At 40.1% G+C, this 22,258-nt stretch overlaps 2 protein-coding genes across 2 annotated transcripts; both read left to right on the top strand.

Annotated features, from left to right (window-relative positions):
* Window positions 1–2,712: 2,712 nt before the first annotated feature.
* LOC310961545 (uncharacterized protein) lies at window positions 2,713–11,675 on the top strand. Its single transcript, XM_083933662.1, has 3 exons — window positions 2,713–2,840; window positions 8,446–8,975; window positions 10,751–11,675. Exons 2-3 carry the CDS (start codon window positions 8,452–8,454, stop codon window positions 10,887–10,889), a joined length of 663 nt encoding a protein of 220 aa, XP_083789788.1. The 5' UTR covers window positions 2,713–2,840; window positions 8,446–8,451; the 3' UTR covers window positions 10,890–11,675.
* Window positions 11,676–12,748: 1,073 nt separating this feature from the next.
* Window positions 12,749–21,572, top strand: chrna2b (cholinergic receptor, nicotinic, alpha 2b (neuronal)). The gene is made up of 6 exons (XM_083933672.1): window positions 12,749–12,862; window positions 17,610–17,761; window positions 18,191–18,235; window positions 18,392–18,501; window positions 19,725–20,892; window positions 21,438–21,572. The coding sequence occupies exons 1-6, from the start codon at window positions 12,793–12,795 to the stop codon at window positions 21,561–21,563; spliced, it is 1,671 nt and encodes a 556-aa protein (XP_083789798.1). The 5' UTR covers window positions 12,749–12,792; the 3' UTR covers window positions 21,564–21,572.
* Window positions 21,573–22,258: the final 686 nt, after the last annotated feature.

The raw sequence follows: 22,258 nt of genomic DNA, 5'->3' as shown, positions 1-22,258 counted from the left end.
AACGCCCAAAGCTCCCCAATCTGAGCTGAAAAAGGGAACATGGATAAAGTGGCAGAGCACACTGGTTCTGAGCACCAAGAGGAGCCTAAACTGTATTTGGCTCCCAGAGTGGATTAGAAGAGTTTATCAGCACCAGCACACTGTGGCAGTCATTGCTTGTGCACTGCTCTGGATAAGTGGCTGCAGAGAGCACTGAGTCCTTGGCCTTGGTCAATAACAGCCCTCGGGCACTCAAGGTGCTGGTCAATTAGAAAACGCTGAAACAGTTTCTTGGGTAACATATTCACCGTCACAGTCTATGTATTTTGTCAACACTCCAGTGGAACGTTGTGTGAATTAATATTTTGCTTTATGTGGAAAACTTCTATTGCGATACATTAAGCAAGAAAAAACATGTATTCCCTTAATATCAAGATAAATATTTTTGAAAAATGTCAGTAAATGAATGTATTATGTCTATTATTGCATCCTGAAATGTATTTTATGTGTTTGATTATGTTATGTTATATGTTATGTTATTATGTGTTAGCTTTAATCATCAGAATGTGTCACATTAAGCAAATCCTCTGTCCCCAAATAGCAAATCACTGTTATGGTGTGCATCTGCCGAGCAAATCATTCTGAGGGTTTAAAAGGACATTCAGTCCAATAATCCATTTCCCCTCCAAAAAAAAAATCCATACCCAGTTATGAATGATGACTGGATTTGGTGTTGTAGAATTCAAACAGCTATCTCTAAAACATTTTTTTCCCACTGACCCATTCTTTATGGTGCCTTCCTTCCTGGGTAAAATGAAGCCTCTTTGACATGCTACATGCATGTTTACACACGGTTGAGGGCTTTTAACACTGATGTTTGACGAGCCCATCTGGTCTGCTGCAATATGAGAGCAACATATGTGACTCAAAGGTGTTTTTCAAGATTGAAGTGTTTTTTGAGATTCCTTGAAATGCAAGAGTAAGAAATGCAAAAATACAAAAAAAAAGAGTTACGGATGCTGTAAATTCTGATTCGTAGTTTGGTGCAGACCACACAAAAACAGGCCGAGCACCTGGAAAAATACCTCAAGTTGGACCCGGTGTAGTTTGTTTATGGTATAGAAGTATAGAACAAAAACAGATATGTGATTTCAGCACAAATTCACAAGATAAACTTCTATTTTATCCATTTTCTGGCCATGAATTGTCAGGGAAATAATGTATAAGTGATCTGTACATGTGGCATCTCAAAATAGATCTCTAGATAAACAAATCATAATAAAAGTACTGCATGACTTGCTGTCAGTCATCTGAGTTTCCCCCATGTGTGTCCAAATAGTGCTACTGATGCAGGATGACAAAGGTCAAAACTGTTCAATGAATAGGTCAAAATGTCTGTCCGTTTGAAGTCATGATCACTCCTGTTGGTTCTTTTACAACGAAAAAAACAACAGGACTAAAAGGCAACAGAGCAACATTTTTATACAAATGGTGAAGTGACCTAAATGTAACATGAAGTGATAAAAATTAACAAAATTTCTAATATCATATTCTAGTAACGAAAAAGGGCAACCCAAAAAGTAAATATATCCTTTAAACATAACAGCCAGACAGTGTAATACATGCATTTATCCGATTATGCGTGACTTCAAATGTGTTTAATCCTCTTCTTACATTAAAGTTAAATGTGCCAGAGATCTGTCAATGTTGTTATGTCTTGGTTGCCGATTAGGGGTTGATAAAAATCATAGATCTCTTCCATGCCCTTTTAAAAATCAGCCCCTTCTTGCATATCAATGTCATTCAAATCAATGCTGATCTGGATTACTGGTTGCCATCAGCAGCTTTCATGGATTTGTACCTCCAAGATTATGAATTTATTTATTTTTATTTTCTTGTCAGTGAACCCACCTGCCAGTGTACTTCTCCACAACATTATCTTTTCTAGCATTTTTCCATCTGTTATTCTGCACTGAACAGACTGTAGGGAGGGGGAAAGTAAATGAAAAAGATCACATTTATACCTGGTGTTAAAAACCGCTCTGCTCTGGATATATCATTACCAACAAAACACAGCTTGGTTATTAGATGTGAAACGGTTCCATCTCTATTTTATTCTTAAATGGTAAGAATTGTCTTTTATGGCCCTTCTTCTTCATCGACTTAGACATGCGGTGAGAACTACGACCCCTTTCCGGTGCTCTGTGTTTTTAAGGATATATTTCATAAAAGCAAACACAATTAAACCACATTATTGTAGCTTTATCAACTGTCACAACTCAACTTTACAGTGCAGTAGAACAGTTAGTCCCTCTCTACTGTACAGGGTCTTGTTTTGGAAGAAATAATATCATCTGGGAAAAAGCGCTTGATGTTCTTTTTTCACAGTACTTCAGACATATTTTAATGGGACCCTTCTGAGAATAAATAGGAAATGTATATCCAGCATGGTCATAGCATGACATTTCTTCCCATACTAAGGAACCCTCATGCTTCCTCTGTCCCCCATCAGCTCCCACAGATGTGAAGTAGATTACTCCCCCCTCTTTACGCCTCCTTTTGCCAGCCCTTCTTTCCACTGAAAAGAAAGAAATCATTCAGTTTCAGTCTTTTCTACAAACAGCCCCCTCCCCTACCGCCCCCCTCCCAACAGCAGGCAGGGGCATACAGACCGCCACACTCTCCAGCCAACCCCTAATTGTGTGTGCGTGTGTCTGCATTTTTTTCCCCTGACATGAAGAAGGAAACTAAGTATTTGGTCTCTGAGCCTGTCTATGGTAGTCCTGAGCCTTTTGAATCGTTTTGCTTGACTGAAAAAGTGGAGGTGGCAGAATTTAACTGGGGAAAAGTGCTGGAGTTTGGTAAGTTTTGATTTATAAAACTTTATTTATAGTAGTATAATAGGAAGCAGCTGAGGCTTTGTCACCTGGCACTCCACTGGTAAAAGTAGAGAAATAGCCAACTGTTAAATTGTTATGCCATTTATGCATATCATATATAAATGCATATTGTAGTAAAGTTAAAGTATTATTTGGCTGTGGAATACTGTGGTGAGGGAGTTAAATCGATTGCAGCCATTAGAGAAAAGAATATTTAGCTAAGAGAAACAGACAAGTGACCTTTTTTCTATGACAGATGGTCTTTATATATTGTACGTGTTAATATATAAGTCTATACATATATATGTGTGTGTGTGTGTGTATTTAAAGGTGCATGTGTGCAAACATTTCTCTCAGATTATTATGATGCCAAGTACCCAATTTACATGATTAGCTTGAACTGTATATTAACACTGAACCTGTGAGGCCTCTCTGTGCTGTGCCAGTTTATCGCCAAAGACCTTGTTGTCATAACAACATTGAAGCGGTTGAGTGTTGTGACACGTGTGAAACACACCTGTTGAGGCTCTGACAAGATTGGCCACAGGGTTGAGCTGCAGCTACGCAACAAACACTCAGATTAGCTCTGACCCATAGCTAAGGATGTTACCGGAGATGAGTATCAAATTCAAAGTGCACTTTGAAAACTAAAAGGCTGGAAAACAGAGATTTCATTGATAAATATATCACGACCATGCAATTCTGCAAGTGATGGCATTAATTCACCCTGGGGCTATTCAAAAGAATATAAAAATGTCCATTGTTTATATTTTTCTATACTGTTTCTATCGTGATGTTGCGCAACCAGCGGCCATATTGACATAATTTGGATGATGCTTTACGTTCTGACCCTTGCATGTTATGTTTATTTTGCACCAAAGTTGTTAATAAAATTACAAAATACTACTTCAATTTGTCGAGTATTCAGTTCACACAAGAGTACAGAAAAATAAGCTCTACCATGTGGTTATTTCATACAGACCAGCAGTTTTCAAAGTTTGAGACTGTGAGCCTCCCCTGAGACAGAGCTTAGAAAAAATCTATGCATAATTGCGGATGACGTCACACAGACCATGTCCATAGTTATACAGTCAATGGTTGTAGTCCTGATTCATCTATTTAATGAAGGTGGAATATTCATGCTGGTCTCTTCCACCACTGCATATGCATATATCATTGTGCAGAACACTACAGAAGCATCAGTGTGCATACTTGCTATAGTAATAGTAGCAGTAAAACGTTGTTCTGGATGTCCAATTAACAGCAAGAGTGGAGGAATTCATTTGAATTATAATTTAGTTGGATAGTAAATCAACCAATCAATGATTACTACACCGGTACAAACTACTAAAAATGTGCTTTTCTTTAAAGATTACAAGAACTGACATATCCCAGTGGTGTTTTGAGCTTTTGGCGGAGAACTTCTTTCCCTCTTCAGCCGAGCTTCTGCTATTTTAAGCCAACAGAAAAGTCAGCCTATAAAAGTCACTTCACAATGACAGATCCTTCACAGCGAAGCCAAAAAAGGCCATTACAGGCGAGCCTAACACAAACACCGTTTCAACTAAACCATAAGATTCCAGCGTGGAAATTGTGCAGACATTTTCCCAAGACAAAGGCAACTGCTCCTGCCAATCTGTGACACAGCGAGGAGCCTGTGTGCTTCTAGTTGGCAGGCCTTTAAGAAACTGAATTAATGTCACCAAATGTCCTTTGACTTGCGTCTTTTATAGCTGTGACGGTAATTAAACACAGAGACAATAAAATGATATTTCAAGATGAATTATATTTCCATTGGCTGCATTCTGTTTTGGTAAGGTTTCGATTTATATACATCCAAACAGGTCCAGTAAAAGTTCGGAGCAATAAAAAGTTTTGAACATTTTGTTCTGCAGCTCTCCAATTAGAAGACGGAGACATAAGACAGCATACAAGTGTTTTCTGCTCTCATCTTATGACAAGTTTGAAAGTAAACTTACCTATAACAGTGCTTTCTGAATCTTGCTAATCCATGCCAAAGTCGGTTCGACAAGAAACGTAGCAAATTTAAACTTTTTCTAAAGATTTGCACACTTGAGGGTAAACACTATGAGTGGCGGGTTAAAGGATAGAGAATGTCGAGTCACAGCGAAGCAGAAGATATCTTAAATGCTACAAAGATGTAAATGCTCATGATGTAAATATCTGAAATATTCAAACTGTCCAAATAACAAACCTCATTGATTCATCATGACACGTGTCACCTCTGAAATAACTCTATAATCTGTTTCACTCCAGTTGGTGATATCAGCCTGTCACAATGAATGCACGTCAGCTGTTATCTTAGTCTTTCGTATATTTGCACTCTTTGAATCTGCCCTCTTCCAACTTTGTTCTGTTACTGCTGCACAGCAATTTCCCTCAGGCTAAAAAGGGTTTCATCTTATCTTAATCAAAAGAAATTGCAAATGTATTACTCCTTAACGCCATGATACAAAGCTCCTGAGGTTCATCCAATTTTTGCATCTCTGTTTCCTTCACTTGTGTCTCTTCCTTGTGTCTTAGCTTCACCCTTGTGTGAAGCGAGGATGAGATGTGAGGACAGAGGAATCCTCATTTGAGCAATGGGACACCCTCATTCACTCAGGTGTCACTTTTAAAAACATCCTTCACTTATGGCGTATACATAGCTGTATCAGCTGTCACTGGAGTTAGACCCTGTACAATTTAGCTGTTCTGTCTCTTTTTATGCATTGGGATTAATTGTATCCTCTTCAGTTCTGTATTTGTGTTTCCATGTTGAAAATGTACATTTTAAATAAAAAAACACAACAATTTTCAATGGTTTAATGGATGGCTCATTATTATTAGAGATAGTTTTGATGACATGCACTCTCGTTTTTTTTATTTTAACTCACTTTATACAACAGAAGAATGATAGTTCTGACAAAGGGGTTGTATTTTATATATGTTTATATATATGCATATATACATACACACATGGTATATACTTTATGTGTTAAGTATGTGCTTTCACACTTAAGTGTTTGGCATTCAGTGTCCCTTTAGATCCACACATGCACCACGAACCACTAATAAGGACTGCATTATGATCAGTCAAACTTTTTTTGGATGTTTAAGTACATTCCGCACACTTAAATCCTTGTTATAGAGAAAGACCCCCCCCCCCCCCATTAATAAAAAGCTTAGATAAATGTTATTTAAATTCAAGGACATTAACATTTTTCCCGACAGTGATCATCCTTTTTAAGTCCAGAACAATGGTTAAGTGCACCATGGCGACACTGGGGGTGGAGCTTTTCTACCTGTACGATAACACTTCCGCATAGGCTTTTTTATTCACTGCGCTTCTTACAGCTGCTGTAACATATGTGAGATCACCATTTAAAGTCAGCAGAAACAGAGGGAGAGAGAGAGAGAGAGCAAGCAGCCGACAGTTGGTTGTTTTATGGGTTTGGGCCACACCACAACTCATCTTAAAATAAATAGACAATTTTATGGCGTGCGTTTTAGCAAGCATGACTGGACATCCATTCCACATTTCTCGACAAAACACGACAATGGCTGAAAGTCAACCAACTAAAACTTTCACTTCAGCCATAGGAAGTTGAAATAGATTCAAGGCTGCAGTAAAAGTGAACTGCAGCTGAAACCAAATGCGCTCTGACAGCAGAAAGACCTCTGCAATGCCAACAGGCCTGCTTCAGGTTTTTAAATATATTTCCAGATGCACAGGAGAGAAAAATTAATGGCAGTCTGCAAAATGATAAAGTGACACTGTTGCTGTTTGACTGTGAAGTCAATGTAGAGAGGCGGAGCAAACAATTTGAGAAAACAAACCCCATTTGTGAGAGAAACATCTGATTACATCTGAAAAACAGCTCCCTCACTGTAAGGATTTACGGGGTGAGCAGACGTTATGAAAGATAAACCGCAACCACCAAAAACATCACAAACACTACTGCAAGGGGCTATGTCAGCTTTTACAGTCAACTGCTGCATCTGCTCAGCCAAGCTGGCCCAACCACAGAGGGTGAGGCCATGTCTAGAATGCAGTACATTTAACGCAACACATTTTACAGCACTGGTGTTAGACAACAGTGGAAAAAGCATGAATACACCAAATATCTCTGGGAAATGCTTGTATACTCTCTTGAAAAGCAAAATTAGAGATGTTGTCATGTGGATGTCCTGGGGATTTCACACACACACACACACACACACACACACACACACACACACACACACACACACACACACACACACACACACACACACACACACACACACACACACACACACACACACACACACACACACACACACACACACACACACACACACACACACACCCCTATAGGTGTCAGAGACATATTACAAAAGTTCAAGAGAAAATGTTAGCTGATAAACTTTACATTGGTATGAAATAATCACTGCATTAATATGCAGCGTGACATTCAGATAGACAAGAGACAAAAGACATTTTTGAGACACTACAATATTAAGAGATTAAATAGAACCTTTTTCTATATTACTGAAAAGGTACAGTGTGACAGCGGGGAATGGCGACCGGGAAACGCATACAATAAATGTCTGAAGGTCATGAGACAGATTTAAATCCCCTTAATGCATTTAGCCTTTGGGGCCACCAGAGAACCTTTTTTGGCATAATAACTATCCACAATGTGTGATTTATTAAAGCTGTTTAAAACGTAGAGATGCAGAAAGTACAATGGGAAACCTTCAGATAAGACTTTTAGCTGTGCTAATGCACCTAATAAACCGCCTGTGGTTTTTTGGTTTTACAGCTTTTATCCCTGTTTATCTCTGATTACTGAGGGAGCAGAGTGGAGAAGCTTGTATTTAAAAAGATGATGAAGGCCCACACTTATTTTTCCCTGTGCAGATATATTGACTTTTTTTAAAGATGTCAATTTACACATTTACATTTTTTTATCTTAGCATCATGACATATTTTGTAATTACCACTGGGGACATTGAGTAAGTGAGTTAATTTACTACAAAAACAAGACAGACTACCATGTTTTAAAAAAACACTATGTGGGCTAAATCAACACCCTTAAATATGCATTTCACTTCAAGCAATAATTTTACATTTTGAGAATATGCTTAATAGCTTTTTGTAGAGAGTTAGCGGGGTCAAGGTAACACAATCTGCCTACCAGCACATCTAAAGCTAACTAATAAACATGATATGTGTTGTTTGTTTCATATGTACAAAAAGTGTAAAAATGACACGTTGTAGTTTCATGGGGGGATTTGTGTTGGACTATTTCTTGCCTGGGAGCAGTAAAAGTTGGAGCTTTAAAAAGGTGCTGGTAGGCAGATTTTGCTCTTTTCAATCTCTCGACAGGGCCAGGCTAGCTTATTTCCCCGTTTCCAGTCTTCATGCTTAGCTAAAATAACCTGCTGCTGCCTGTAACCTTGCATTTAAAGGCATGAATGGTCATCTTACCATCTCACTTGACAAGAAAGCAAAAAAGCATATTTCCAAAAATGTCGCATTTAAAGTGCCCCTTTAGTTCACAGAAGTTATTCACAATCACTCACCTCCTCCTCTTTTCAGGTTACCATGTGGCATTGTTGGATGCCCTTCATCTTGGCCTGGGTATCCATGGCAACACCAACACTCTGCCAAAGTGGAGATTGGGGTTCAGGCTTTGACATCTACTCTGCGATAATGGCCACCAATGAAACGTTGCAGGCAGCTGGTGATGAGCCTGTGCGGATAAGAAACAATCAAGACTGGATCACATCAACAGCTTTCTCACCATCACCTTCACTGCAGTATGACCCACAACCAGACAAGTGCTCGGTCCACTTCAACACTAACACTGCTTGGGCTCGAAGGCTGAAGGCCCAGAGAGAAGAGCTGGCCTTTCTGCAGGCCATCCAGCATGGAAACGAAGCAGTGATTGAGAACATGGTGCAGTTTGTGGGGGCAGAGCTGGGAGATCAGAGCTATGAAGACGTGATAAAGGAAAATGTCATTGGCATTCAAGAGGACCACAAGAGTTGCCATGAGGCGGTAGAGAAAGCTGAAGAAGATATGGCAAAGCAGCTGGAGGGGGAAGTGTTGGGCGCTGGGATGCAGAAGTGAGTGCAATATTCTGTTTTGTAAGAAATTTAGAAGAATGTGCGAAGCTTCATAAAAGGTCATGATTGGAATGTAAAGAGAGAAGCTCAAAGAAGATCTCGTTTGTTGGTGAACTCAAGACGTAAACAAAGTAATGCTGGTAACAGAAACTGGAGAAAATGTAAGCGAAGATCTGTGTTCAAATGATGGCAGAGGTAATATCTGTGGTGACAACTGCTGTTTCATTCTGTCCTTCATAATATACGTATGTCAATCAAAAGAAATGAGCAAAAGTATTAATATCATGATGAGAGCTTCCTGCATTGTGTCCCTGCTTGTGGTCTAGATCGTAGTAAGTAATTATAAACAAAACCATGTTTTTAACTGTTTAAAGCTGTTTAAAGCTGTTTAAAGCTGTTTAAAGGGGTAGCTTTCTACGAAAAATATCTTTTTTTCGCTCATATTTGCTGAAGAAGAAGAATTACTTTATTAATCCTGCAAGGGGAAATTCATTTTTTTTCACTCTGTTATTATACATGTTACACACACAGGCCCGAAATACACACACATGCAAAAACAGGACCTATATACATGCAATTAATGGAGAGATGCCAGAGCGAGGGGGCTGCCAATAGATCGGCGCCCCAAGCAGTTGGGGGTTTGGTGCCTTGCTCAACAGCACCTTGGCAGTGCCCAGGAGATGAACTGGCACCTCTCCAGCCATCAGTCCACACTCCATTCATGGTCCACACAGTGACTCGAACCGACGACTGAGCTACTGCCGCCCCAAATTGAATTGTCGCGATATCCTGCCAGCACAATGAGACAATCTGTGAAAAAGTAATGTACTGTTGAACTGCTTCTCTTTGTCTGCTTCTAATGGCATCTGCTAGATTCCGCCGCAGCTAACCGACAACCAATTAGAGCCAAGGAGTCACTGACAGTGTCAATGACTCATGAACAAACTGTGTAACTACGCAGTGCTGATCAAAAATGAATCAAGATTTGGTTTCTATATTGCCTATTTCTCACATAAAGTGTTAAGAAACATATTTCCGTGTATTGTTAAGCTGTAAAAATGAGAAAGATACTTGGTTTTTGACTTGTTCACAAACTTTCTCATGAATTTTTACATATAAACTGAAGTCCATCTTGTGATGGACTCACACCAGCCGCAACACCAAATCGAGCCAGGGGCGTAAAGTTGTGGGACAACCCGCCATTCCTTTTCGATCTGGACTACAAGACTGTAAAGTGCGACTGTATCATGCACGGTTGCAATGCTACTGTGGTGACGAAATCTGGTCACAGACACACATATAAAAACCTGACAAAATACTCAAAACTTCCTCTGTGTTAGTTCCTTCTACAGTAGGTGTCCCAGGACCGGCTTGTAATGAACGTCTGTTACATTCTGCCCTTGCCAAACGAGTTAAAACAATGCTGATGAAGCCTATCGCTGCCAGGGAAAGCTTTCTGTATTTCTCATTATAGCAAATACTGAGTACAAAGTATCGGAAAAAGAATAACTCACGTCTATGCATATATTATTATTATACATGTCTTGATGTCTCTGCTTAGCGTTATACTTTATACAGTAGGTCCTCCCCTTGACACAGTCTTTTCCATTAGATAACCTGCTTTAACAGTGCCCATATGTTTTACCCCCCCTTCTAATGTATTTAATGCACTCAGCTCCTTTTTCACTTACTCTGTCTCTCTCCACATCTGCCCCTGTTTCTTCCTTCCTTCCATTCCACCCGGTGACCCGGATTGTTTTGTCTTTCCGGAGCAGAATCAGAGAAGAGTCCTTGGCCTTTGAAGACATGTTCCGTGCCGCAGTGGACATCGCCAACAGGCTGGAGATCTCATCACAGGCTCTGCATGCTTCATTCACCAGGCAGCTAAAAGACATTGCCAAAATTCATCGTTAAGAAAGTGTTGAAAAGACTTTTTACTCCAACTTGATGAAGATGTTTGGTATCCTGTGCGAGACACAAAATAAGGGAAATAAACCTCCTTGCAAGTCAATATTTTGAATTCATATATCCACATTGCTTTAGGTCAGCCATTACATCAACTGTTGGCATCTACACGGTTAAAAAATGACAACTGGAAAGTTGAGAACAATGAGAGAACACAGCAAAAATATTTTTGGGGTAAAAAGAAACATTTTTCCCTTTCACCAAAGTTATAACCCCATAACCCATAAAGTATTACTTTCCATCCAGGCATTATTATTTGAATTGAGTGAGGTCAAACGTGGTAACAGTATGTGGTGCACGTTTAAGCCAAGTTGAGTGTTTATGGATCAAACCAGATTGGCCTTCAGAGGCCAATCATAATGACTCTGTTAGTGTTCTCCAGGGGAAGCTATGGATCGACCATCTGGTTCCAGGGTGAGAATGGAGGCAAGGATGCGCTTAGGCTAATGTGGACATTCTGTTTTTGCAACAAAAAAAAGGAGAACACTGAAACTTGGGCAGCATTGTTATCTGATGTTTGACGAAAATGATGCAATAAACTGTGGATGAGGTACAAGATAATATATAAACAATCAGACAATTCCTATGATTAGGAAGAAATAAGCAGGAAATACAAAATGCTCTCTTTTGTTGTGTATCCAGCTCCATTGTACTTGTCTCTCTTTAACCCTGCCAGGACTTGAGTGATTTTAATGTGTACAATGTTTAATATGACATCGGTTTTATTCAGTAAACAGAAAGAAACAATAAATCAGCCTTTTGTTTACTGAAGTTGTTGCCATGCTTTCACATCTTTATATCAATATGTTAGTACTAAAACGTCCCAGGGCATATTCATTTTCCTAGTCTGCCCTCTAGCTGTCTCCCAAAGAAAATTTTTCCATGGATGTTTCAGTTGCATGTGTCCCTCATTTACAGTATACATTCTTTAATGTTTCCACAAATCAATCAGTGACTCTTTTGGAGTGAACGGGATGTAATTTGGGTTATTGCGCGATAATTTCCTATGCATGCAATTTACCTCTCTCTGTCTCTGTGTGTGTGTCTGTGCACGCGCGTGTGTGTTCGTTCGTGTGTGTGTGTGTGTGTGTGTGCGTGTAAGAGTGAGCGAGAGAGAGAGAAAGGAGGAGGGATTGTCATAGGTACCAGATGAAAAACGCGCAGTACTCAGATGTGTCCTGTCTTCTCACAGTGGATGATGCCGTTTTGCGGAGCCAATCGAACAGTGGCCACTAGCAATGCTTCTTCTCATGAAACAAAAGCTAATTTAAAATTTAAAATGGACATCAAAGTCTTAGATTCGGTCCCCAAGGACGCGTAATTTATTGGCACCGTGCGTAAAAGAGTGGGATTGTTTGGATAATATATACAAAGCAAAATAACTGGGCTATTTTTCCGTAAAATAATTTCTCGAGACTTTATTTGTATGGGCAGTAAGGACTGAGTACTTAATTCTGCAATTACACCAGAGGTAAGCCGTTATAGTACCGCTCCCCGATTCAGCACCGGATGGCACAGACAGGGCGCGGACAAGCTTTGGAGCGCAGCATCAAGAGACCACATTACCCGCTGTGATCCTGTCAGCGCTAAAAGTGTTCAGAGTGACTCATATATCGATGAAGAGCTTCAGGGAAAGACAGTAAAGTTATTCAGTCAGAGGATCGTCAAACTCACTCTCCGCCCATAGCGATACTAACATACAGTAGAGGTGAAGTTGTGTCCTGATGCCTCCGGGCTGCGAAGATGACAGATTTGGCTCACAGGTCACAGTTTCAAGGTAACGTCTTGGCAGCGGATGGATACACCTCCGTGCACTCCTGTGAAGTTGGACTTCTTTTTAGCAAAGCACAAAATGGGACACAACAACCACCTGTTCTCTGTGAGGACGGCTATTCTCTGCTCGCTACTCTGGTGTCAGTCAGGTAAGCACTTTTTAAATTATTTTTTTTATATATCGTGACCTCAACGTGCTTTCCATAAACAGAGAAGTACTATAGATAAACATGTCACCGTGTCTAAACGGCATAGAAAAAGCAAAATGTCGTGTTTAAGCCGACAAATTACAACAATACGCCAACTTTTCGACGGGCAGAGCTCTAGAAAACATATTTTTGCACCGTATTAAGTGAAAAAACGTCGAATTAATAAAAATGCCGCTGGGGTGAAAAGTGGTGACACGTAAACTCACCATTCAATCTGAATACCTGCGCGTTTTCACCCAAATCTCCCACAATGCTTTTCTCTTTAGGTAATTAATGACCTCGCGCCAGTTTGCTGAATGCTACATAGTTACCTCGGCTCGTTTTAAGGGAGTAGCCTTAAAGAATAGTTTGCAAAAATAAATAAATAATAATACTAATAATTAAAAAATAGTATAGTTTGTGTGTTTTACATTTGTTTTTGAAATGTGACAGTCGGAAATTAATTCTGGAAACACCGGTTTCACCACTGCATATAGTGCTTTTACTGTACTTTTATTTTATTCTATTTTATTGTTGTTCATATTTTGTATTTTGTATTTTGTATTTTATATTTTATCTTATTTTAGTACTTCTGATTGCTCTGTACCGCTGCTACGATGACCTAATTTCCCCTTGGGGATAAATAAAGTTATCTATCTATCTATCTATCTATAGGATTAGCACTCCATATTTCACTTCCACAGCACTTCATTTTAATGAAACAACATAAAGCTAGTGTTAGCAATATATAAGATGAATAGACTAGCTCCGTATAAGTTGTCAGAGAGAGAGGCACTTAAAAGAATTTACAATACCTCAGAAAAGTGAGAAAATATCCCACACAATAAGCTAGGCTACAACAGCTTAGCCTATATTGAGTGGGCGGTTATGGCCACAGATTTGTTTCTCAATAACAAATTAACAAGACGAACATCATACATTTGTAGTCAGAATGTCAGGGTTAAACTCGAGTTAATTCCTTTAAGTGAAACTGACATTTTAATTATCCTCACTATTATGTGCACATTTTTCCCCCAAGAGGATAGGACCTTTTGTGGACACGTTATCTAAGATGGTAATAGTTAATTTCAGTTTGACTTTAAATCCATCAATGTTGAACTCGGGTCATTTATCGATTCAGGAGCTTCTGCATGGACATTTATGAGGTCTCTTCTAATTCAAATGCAAGTAAGAGTTGTATGGTATCTCACTAAGATAAGGTGGCGTACGTGGTAGAGTGTATAAAAATGAATGTACTGTACATCCCCTCTACCCATCTTGACATGCTATACAGCAATCAGATGTGCAGGTGCTTGATCTCAAGCCAAAATACATCTCATTATTTCACTGGCAGAGTTCAGCGTCTTGGCTCGAATCCTGCAATCCAAGTCAACTCACGTAAAATTGTTGCATGTTGTTATTTTAGTGAACTTTTTACTCTTAAATATTTGACAGCCCAATTTCAGGAGAGCGCCTCTGGCTTGAGAAGCTGCTGACTCGATCATCCAAACTGGTCAGTGTTTCATAAACCTCGCCAAGGGGCTTGGCCGTGGTCCAACATGCACGGCCCACTGTGCTGGATGTTGGAGGTGTCATCTCATTTCAAGTCTCCGCTGGCAGAAGCCTTTGATCTATGGCACCCGAGAGCCTCTTTTTTTTTTTTTTTAAAGCCCTACATCTGGTCGTTCCCAGATGCACCGACAGATGAACGTGCACAGCCCTGGCTGTCAGGAGAGCAGATAAGAAGCCTCTGGTGCATGCTTGTTTGCCAGAATGAAATTAGTTCATGATGGCAGGAGATGAGCCCAAGTAAACCGTGGGCCTATTAACTCTCAATTCATACTTTTCACCACATCTACCCACCCACCCCCCAACTATTGCCCAAACTCTCATGTCTTGCCTTAATTCACAGAATATCAACACAACTCATTTGTCATAAAGCTGCATATTAAACTGCATATTTGTCCAGGCTTTCTCTGTTAGAGACCCTCAAGCCAAAGAATAAGCAAAGGCAATAAATCATTTAAACAGATTTGCATGTATCCCTCAGGTTAACCATGCTACATTTAAGCCCCTCACGTGGTTATCCTCCCCTGAACTGTCCTACAGCTATGGGTTTCCATTGTTGTTAATTGTTGAACTATCCATGGTCAAGTAATGGTGTGGCCTTGGCTAAGCAAGCATGACTGCTGCTGCCAGATGCAGGTGGCCAAGGTCTCGTTTTAGGATCTTTGAAAGAAGCACACTTCATTGGGTTGCATTATATCCTTTCACTGTCAAACAGAGATCCAGAGGGAGTGGGTGTTAATGGCATCTTAGCTGTAAAATATTGATTCCTAAGGTTTAGCCATACGCTTGGTGATTTAATTCTCATTTCTAGCTCCCGGCATGAAAAGGATTGAATGGAGGTTACCATTTAACTGGAGAAGATCACAACTTGGTACTGGGTTATTGCTGCTGATACCTTCTTGAAATTTTTATATACTGATACCGAGCCCTAGTTATCAGCAGTATAGTGACTCAGTCTATAGGTAACAAGAAATTCCAATAGAGTAAAGCCAATAATGTGTCTGGGTTAGTTTATAAACAGTGGTGCCATTAACAAGTAGGTTAATATTTCTTTTTAAACATACAGTTCTGAGACAAAAACATTTCATAACTTGACTTGAATTATTTTTTTCTGATGAACGGCAACCAAGATAGGTAGTGAATTGACTGTTTATAAAGTTTTATATATATATATATATATATATATATATATATATATGTGTGTGTGTGTGTGTTTGTCCTATCCAGAATACAGTATCGGTCAGGATTTAATACCGTAGTATACCCAAATGCAAACATGCTATCGCCACCCTCTGCTTCAAGTGAGAACCGAGTTAATTATTTCATGCATCAGCTGTAACACAGAGTGACAGGCAGCACAACAATAAACACCCTTCACTAGTGAGAGATTAGCTCACCTCTACTTAACACAAGCAAGCAATGATGTGTGTAATTGACTCTGACTACATTGATGAAGGTGGAAGCGGTAATCCCCAAGGGGTGATTTTACTGTCTATTGCCATTCATTCTGCAGAAAAATAATACAGTGACTCAGTCTAAGCTTCTACACAAATCTGTCTATACTGCATATTTAGAATCTTTTTGATTGAGCCACCTCTCATTGTGAAGCCACACATACATAATGATAACACCTGAGAGATAAAGAGAGAGATTACAGCTGAAATGGTGTTAAGGGGAAATACTTCCCCAGACCCATCCTGCTCACCTCAAGAGGTTTAAGCAGACAACCCACATGGGGAGCTCCGATCAAGGGATCCAAAGATTTGCTAAGATGTGAAAAAGTCAATAAGATTGCCCAAGAAAGGTCTTAATTTACCAAGAAAGGTCTAAGAAGAAGTAGGCTTCTGTGCTGACAATATGTTCACAACACTCACCTTCACTCCCAAAAGCCACAATATCATGACAGCCTGATTTACTAGTGTTTGTTAAGTGAGGATTAGAGGAGACACGGATGAAAGGACATGGCTATGATCCCTATATACTGTGCAACTTGCCCCTGTCCTCCTCCAAAGTACTGTCCTTACATGCATTTGTTAGTTTGTTTGAACTGTTTCATATTTAAATGTTGAAAAACTCCATATTCCAATTCGAAGAAAAATGCATACTGGAGATCAAAATTAGAGAACAAATTACTGTTATTTTTTATTGTCCAGAATCCCTCCCAGTTATTGGGGTTAATCTGGCACCTTGTAACCATTTACTTAATTGTTAGACACACCCTGTTTATCTGGCAGCTCTCCTGGCTACTTTGCAAGATGGTGAGCCGCTCTAAGATGACTGAAACCCTGCATCAAAAGGTTGTCCAGATGAAGGCCAAAGGGATGACCCTCTCAGCCATCAGAGAGAGGTTGGGTCTTCCACAACTGTGATATCAAGAAAAAATAAAACTTCAGATTCATTTAAGTCCCTCAATAAGGCGGGTCATCCACGTAAAACAAGTGTACGAGAAAACAGGATTATGAGAAGTTTCTCAATGGGAAATCAGTTCAACACTGCATCTGGAGTTGCTCGCCTGTTCGGTGCTGAACAGAGCAAGGATCTGTCTCGGCACACAGTGTCTCAGCATCTAAAACAATTTGAACTGAAAGCCCACTCTGCAGTGACCAAACCTCTCATTAGCATAAAGGATAAAAAGGCGAGACTAGACTTTGGTGAGGAGCTTGTTGTATGGACAGAGGGGTACTGCTCCAGAGTGCACCCGAGTGATGAGAGCTTGTTCAATTTATTTGTGTCTTATGGGAAACATTATGTTTGGCGTAGAACTGTGGAAAGACTGAACCCAAAGTGTTTAAAGAAGTCAGTTAAATTTGGAGGAGGACATGTCATGGTACGGGGGATGTTTTCTGCAGCAGGAGTTGGGCCTCTTGTAAAGCTACATGCCAGGGTAAATTCAAATTATTATGTGAACCTCTTTCATGCAATACCTTTACTGCAATTTTCATGCAAAAAATGTCCCCTGTTACACTGGTAAACGGGGTAAGCAGTTCTCTAGTTTTAATTTCAAGTGTATGTAAAAAAAAATAGAATCTGGAATTTAATTTGTACAGTGTTGACTAAATTTGACCAATTTATAAATCCTGTTACTCTCATATTGTATCTGTCCCCTATGAATGTTTATTAGGAAATTATGTATCTGCAGTTCTTTGTCATGAGAAGACCCACTCACACGCTGAGGATGAACTCTTCAAGACGCTGTTCGACGGTTACAACAAGTGGTCGAGACCCGTGCCGAACATCTCTGATGTGGTCATCGTCAAGTTCGGACTATCCATAGCACAGCTCATTGATGTGGTGAGTCATCTCGCACATTTGTCCCATTCATAAAGTATATAAGGACTTTTATAGAGGTGAAATTTAAACACAAGCCATTTTTGGTGAGGCGGAACCTGCTGCTTTATATGTGAACTAAAGGTTTTCTTTACCCTGTCAGTTTTACAATATATGTGGCTTCTCTGTATGTTCTGGCATTCCTATATACAGTAGCAGAAATATAACGGGGAAAATTAGATTTATGCACCTTCTGCCCTGTCACAGAAAAAAAACACTTTTATAGAACACTTGCGATCCATAAAGTTATTGAAGTAAAGTTGCAGCAAGCTATATTTGGGTCTGCTTTGACAAACCTCCAAGAACCTCTCTCTTAAATTCATCTGGCCTGAGTTGATCATGAACATTAACTCAGTCTCTATGTCTCTTTCTCTCCATCTGTCTGTCTTCAAGGATGAGAAGAACCAAATGATGACAACCAACGTGTGGCTTAAACAGGTCAGAAAAATGTGTCAGTCATGATTTATTATTCATATTTTTTATTCTCATATGGCATCTGTTGATATGAAATGCTAGGAATAAAAAAACCTACCTCTACAGTGCTGCTTGTTTGACAAAGTTTATGACTTATGTGACAAAACATGTATCTCTCAGGAGTGGAATGACTACAAACTTCGCTGGAAACCATCCGACTATGACAATGTGACTTCCATAAGAGTGCCCTCAGAGCTCATATGGGTTCCAGACATTGTCCTCTACAACAAGTGAGTGTGATACGAGACTAACATAATGGTTAAAAAGAACAACATTAACCTTCGGCCTGCAGTAAATGATTGTTTTCATTATTGTATAATCTGTCCATTTATTCTCTTGATTAACAACTCGGTTGGTAAATAAAATGTCAGAAAATACTAAACAATGGCAATCACAGTCTCCCAGAGTTGAAGATGACTTGTTAGAATTGCTTGTTTTGTCCAACCAGCAGTTTATGGGTATAAAGGATAAAGAAAATGATAAAATATTGACATCTGAGGAGATGAGAGTTGAACCCTAGATTTGTTTCCATTGCTGAAATGAGAAATTCATTTAAAAAATAGTTACCCATTAATTTTTCTGTCGATTAGCTTACTGATTAATTAACCGATCTATTCAGTTCTACTTAATTTAGTTATTTCATCTGTAATCCGGTCACGCCAAGTCCTTCTGTCTACTGCGCTGTAAAGGTAATAGAAGTTTTGTTTGAAGAGTATTACTAAAACTTTTCTTTTTTATAACGTGCCACAGTGGATGATTTTAACAGAGTTGCACACAAACTCAAGACAAGAGTAACAGCAACACTCAGACGATGATAACCTTATTCAAACTAATGGCTCTTTATTGTATGGTATGAAAATGGCGCCATCTAGTGATAATAAAACATCCTGCTGCTCTCTTAAAATGTCTTCTCCTTCACATTGGAAAATAGCATCAAATTACAAGATACTGTAACTCTCAAATGTACTGTATATAAGCTGTGTTGAGCATTTCTATTCACTGCATTTGTATTGATCATCTATGTTTATGTAGGTTTAAAATGAAGACAATCATAGTATGTGTATAGCTTCAGTGTGAATCTATTGTTAAACAGATTTTTGAGAAACTTCTTCTCCTATTAATCCACCTCAAGAATATTAAAAAGGGAGAGAGTTGATGATGGAGTCCTGCTCCATCGAGCCCATGTAATCACAATCTGTAAGTGAAATTAAAAAAGGTGTGAAACTGATGAACTGATAACGATTCATCATTACGTTTTCAGCAGCAGCTATTATCACCATTAAAGCGATGAATGGAGGGGAGACTAATGGAGAAGATTATTATTGGGTGATAATAATACTTTTTAACTGCATAGTTTCTAAAGTAAGAAAATATCATTTTCTCAGCACAAGGGGTAGCAGAAGCACAGTATGATTGTTTATCTGCCTCATATGACATCTCTGTTTTTTACCAGCGCTGACGGCGAGTTTGCTGTGACTCATATGACGAAAGCTCACCTCTTCCACAATGGTAAAGTCCGCTGGGTTCCTCCTGCCATTTACAAGAGCTCTTGCAGCATCGACGTCACATTCTTCCCCTTCGATCAACAAAACTGTAAAATGAAATTTGGCTCCTGGACTTACGACAAAGCCAAGATTGACCTAGAGCGAACTGAAAACACTGTGGACCTGAACAACTACTGGGAGAGCGGCGAATGGGCCATCATCAATGCAGTCGGGACATACAACACAAAGAAATACGACTGCTGCCATGAGATCTACCCAGACATCACCTACTTCTTCATCATTCGAAGGCTGCCCTTGTTTTACACCATCAACCTCATCATCCCCTGTTTGCTGATCTCCTGCCTCACTGTTCTGGTTTTCTATCTACCATCAGACTGTGGCGAGAAGATCACTTTGTGCATTTCTGTGCTGCTGTCCCTCACTGTTTTCCTCCTCCTCATCACCGAGATCATACCGTCCACATCTCTCGTTATTCCTCTCATCGGCGAGTACCTCCTCTTCACTATGATTTTCGTGACCCTCTCCATCGTCATCACCGTCTTTGTGCTCAACGTGCACCATCGCTCTCCCAGCACTCACAAGATGCCCCGCTGGGTCCACTCCGTGTTCCTGGACCTGATCCCACGCTGGCTGTTTATGCGACGGCCCGCGCCAGACGGTCGGCGTCGCAGGCTGTTGCTGCTGCAGCAGGAAGCGGCGGCGGAGCGACGGCAGGGCCGGATCACCGGCTACAAATCTGGCAACTGCCTCAGCACCTCCGCAAACTGGTTAAGAGACGGGACCGCGTCAGAAGACCCCGAGAGAAGATCTTATGAGGATTTAGAGCTGGGGACACTGACGTCATATTTCTCCTTCCGCCCTCCATCGCCAAGACCTCCGGGGTCGACTCCCCCACCACAAAAGAAAACCCCACAGAACAGCCAGAACCGGCAGGAGGGGGCTTCAGGGGCAAACAAACATTTAACGGGGGCCAGAGTCAATCCCACTCAGAGGCTGACTAAAGTTAATAGTACAATATCGGACTCAACATTCCTGCTTTCACCAAGCGTTATACGCGCTTTGGAAGGAGTGCACTACATTGCAGACCACCTGAGGGCTGAGGATGCTGACTTCAGCGTGAGTATCAATTAAATACCACATCTACTATTATCGGAATGGCCCCTATCATTTGTATCACCTATGAAAACGTCCTCACAGTATATGTGCCACAGGAATGTACTGTATTCCAAAAAATGCACTTTGTTATATACACATGTCAAGTTCTAGTATTGCCACCAGCCCAGCGAATGCAACGTCTTTTTTAAGATGCAGATACTTCTTAACCAGACCCCCCATGACAAACAACTGCACCTGTACTGTTGATGTTCAGAAGGGAAAACTTGTACTTAACCTAATGCTGAAATAACATATCTTACCTTGGGAAAGCCTTAGTGAGAAAAGTATGGGAGACTTATTGCTTTACTTCCTTTAGTAGAGGTGCACAGGGGCAGACTGAGAGCTAGGTGAACTTAAGGTACTAAAGGGCCAATCATAAAGCAAAAAAGCAGAAAAACATTAACTGCTTAACATTGCTGCTTAAGTGCTGATCTTGTAAATGATAATTCCCACATTAATTTCTTGTTTTCTCTGTGTCCCATTCTGTTGCTCTTAATTTTACACAGGTGAAAGAAGATTGGAAGTATGTCGCCATGGTGATCGACCGCATCTTCCTGTGGATGTTCATTATTGTGTGCCTGCTTGGGACCATTGGCCTTTTCCTACCCCCTTGGCTAGCTGGCATGATCTAGCTCTTGTGAGAAGGTGTGAAAAATCCATAACCACCCCTTAGTTAGTGACATGACTTTCAAAATGTAGCTGAACTCGGAATGTGACGAGACAAAACATCAACTTTGCTCATTTTAGATCCTCATAAAACTAGTGGGGCTAAAATATTAAGGGTTGACCCTGCACCCAGTGGATATGATATCTCAGACTCAGCTTGTCACTTGACTCAGCTTTGATACGTGCACTTTGTCAGTCTGAGGTGTAATGTTTCACCTGAATGCTAACATTAGCTTGTAAACAAGCCCAGAGTTAGCACTTGTCCAAGGCAGAATGAGAAGAATTGGTCAGTTGTGGTAACATCAAAGTTGGCCCCTCCTCTCTGGCTCAACAAGGGTTACAGTGCCTCATACACTTCTAGTCGGCCCTAAGTGATGATTGAGACGGATTATCTTTGTATTAGTCTATATGTACACAGTTTTTTTTCTTTAGGGAAATCCTACTCACTGTGCCTAATAACTAACATGGTACTGTTTAGCACGACGTAAGATTTGGCAGGTGAGCAAACTAATTTTAGTATGTTGTCTCTTAAGCATGTTAAGTAGCGTAACATGGCGCTAGCATCAATGTTTGGTAAGGCGTTACAGTAATGTGATTACTTTTCTGTTGACTGAGAATTTTACATTTAGTAACATAATGGCATTACAGCCGTTGATGGACA

The sequence above is a fragment of the Echiichthys vipera genome (assembly GCF_963691815.1).
Source record: "Echiichthys vipera genome assembly, chromosome: 19".
Taxonomy (NCBI): domain Eukaryota; kingdom Metazoa; phylum Chordata; class Actinopteri; order Perciformes; family Trachinidae; genus Echiichthys; species Echiichthys vipera.
Note: the sequence above shows the minus strand (reverse complement) of the source record. Positions and strands in the feature narration are given on the sequence as shown.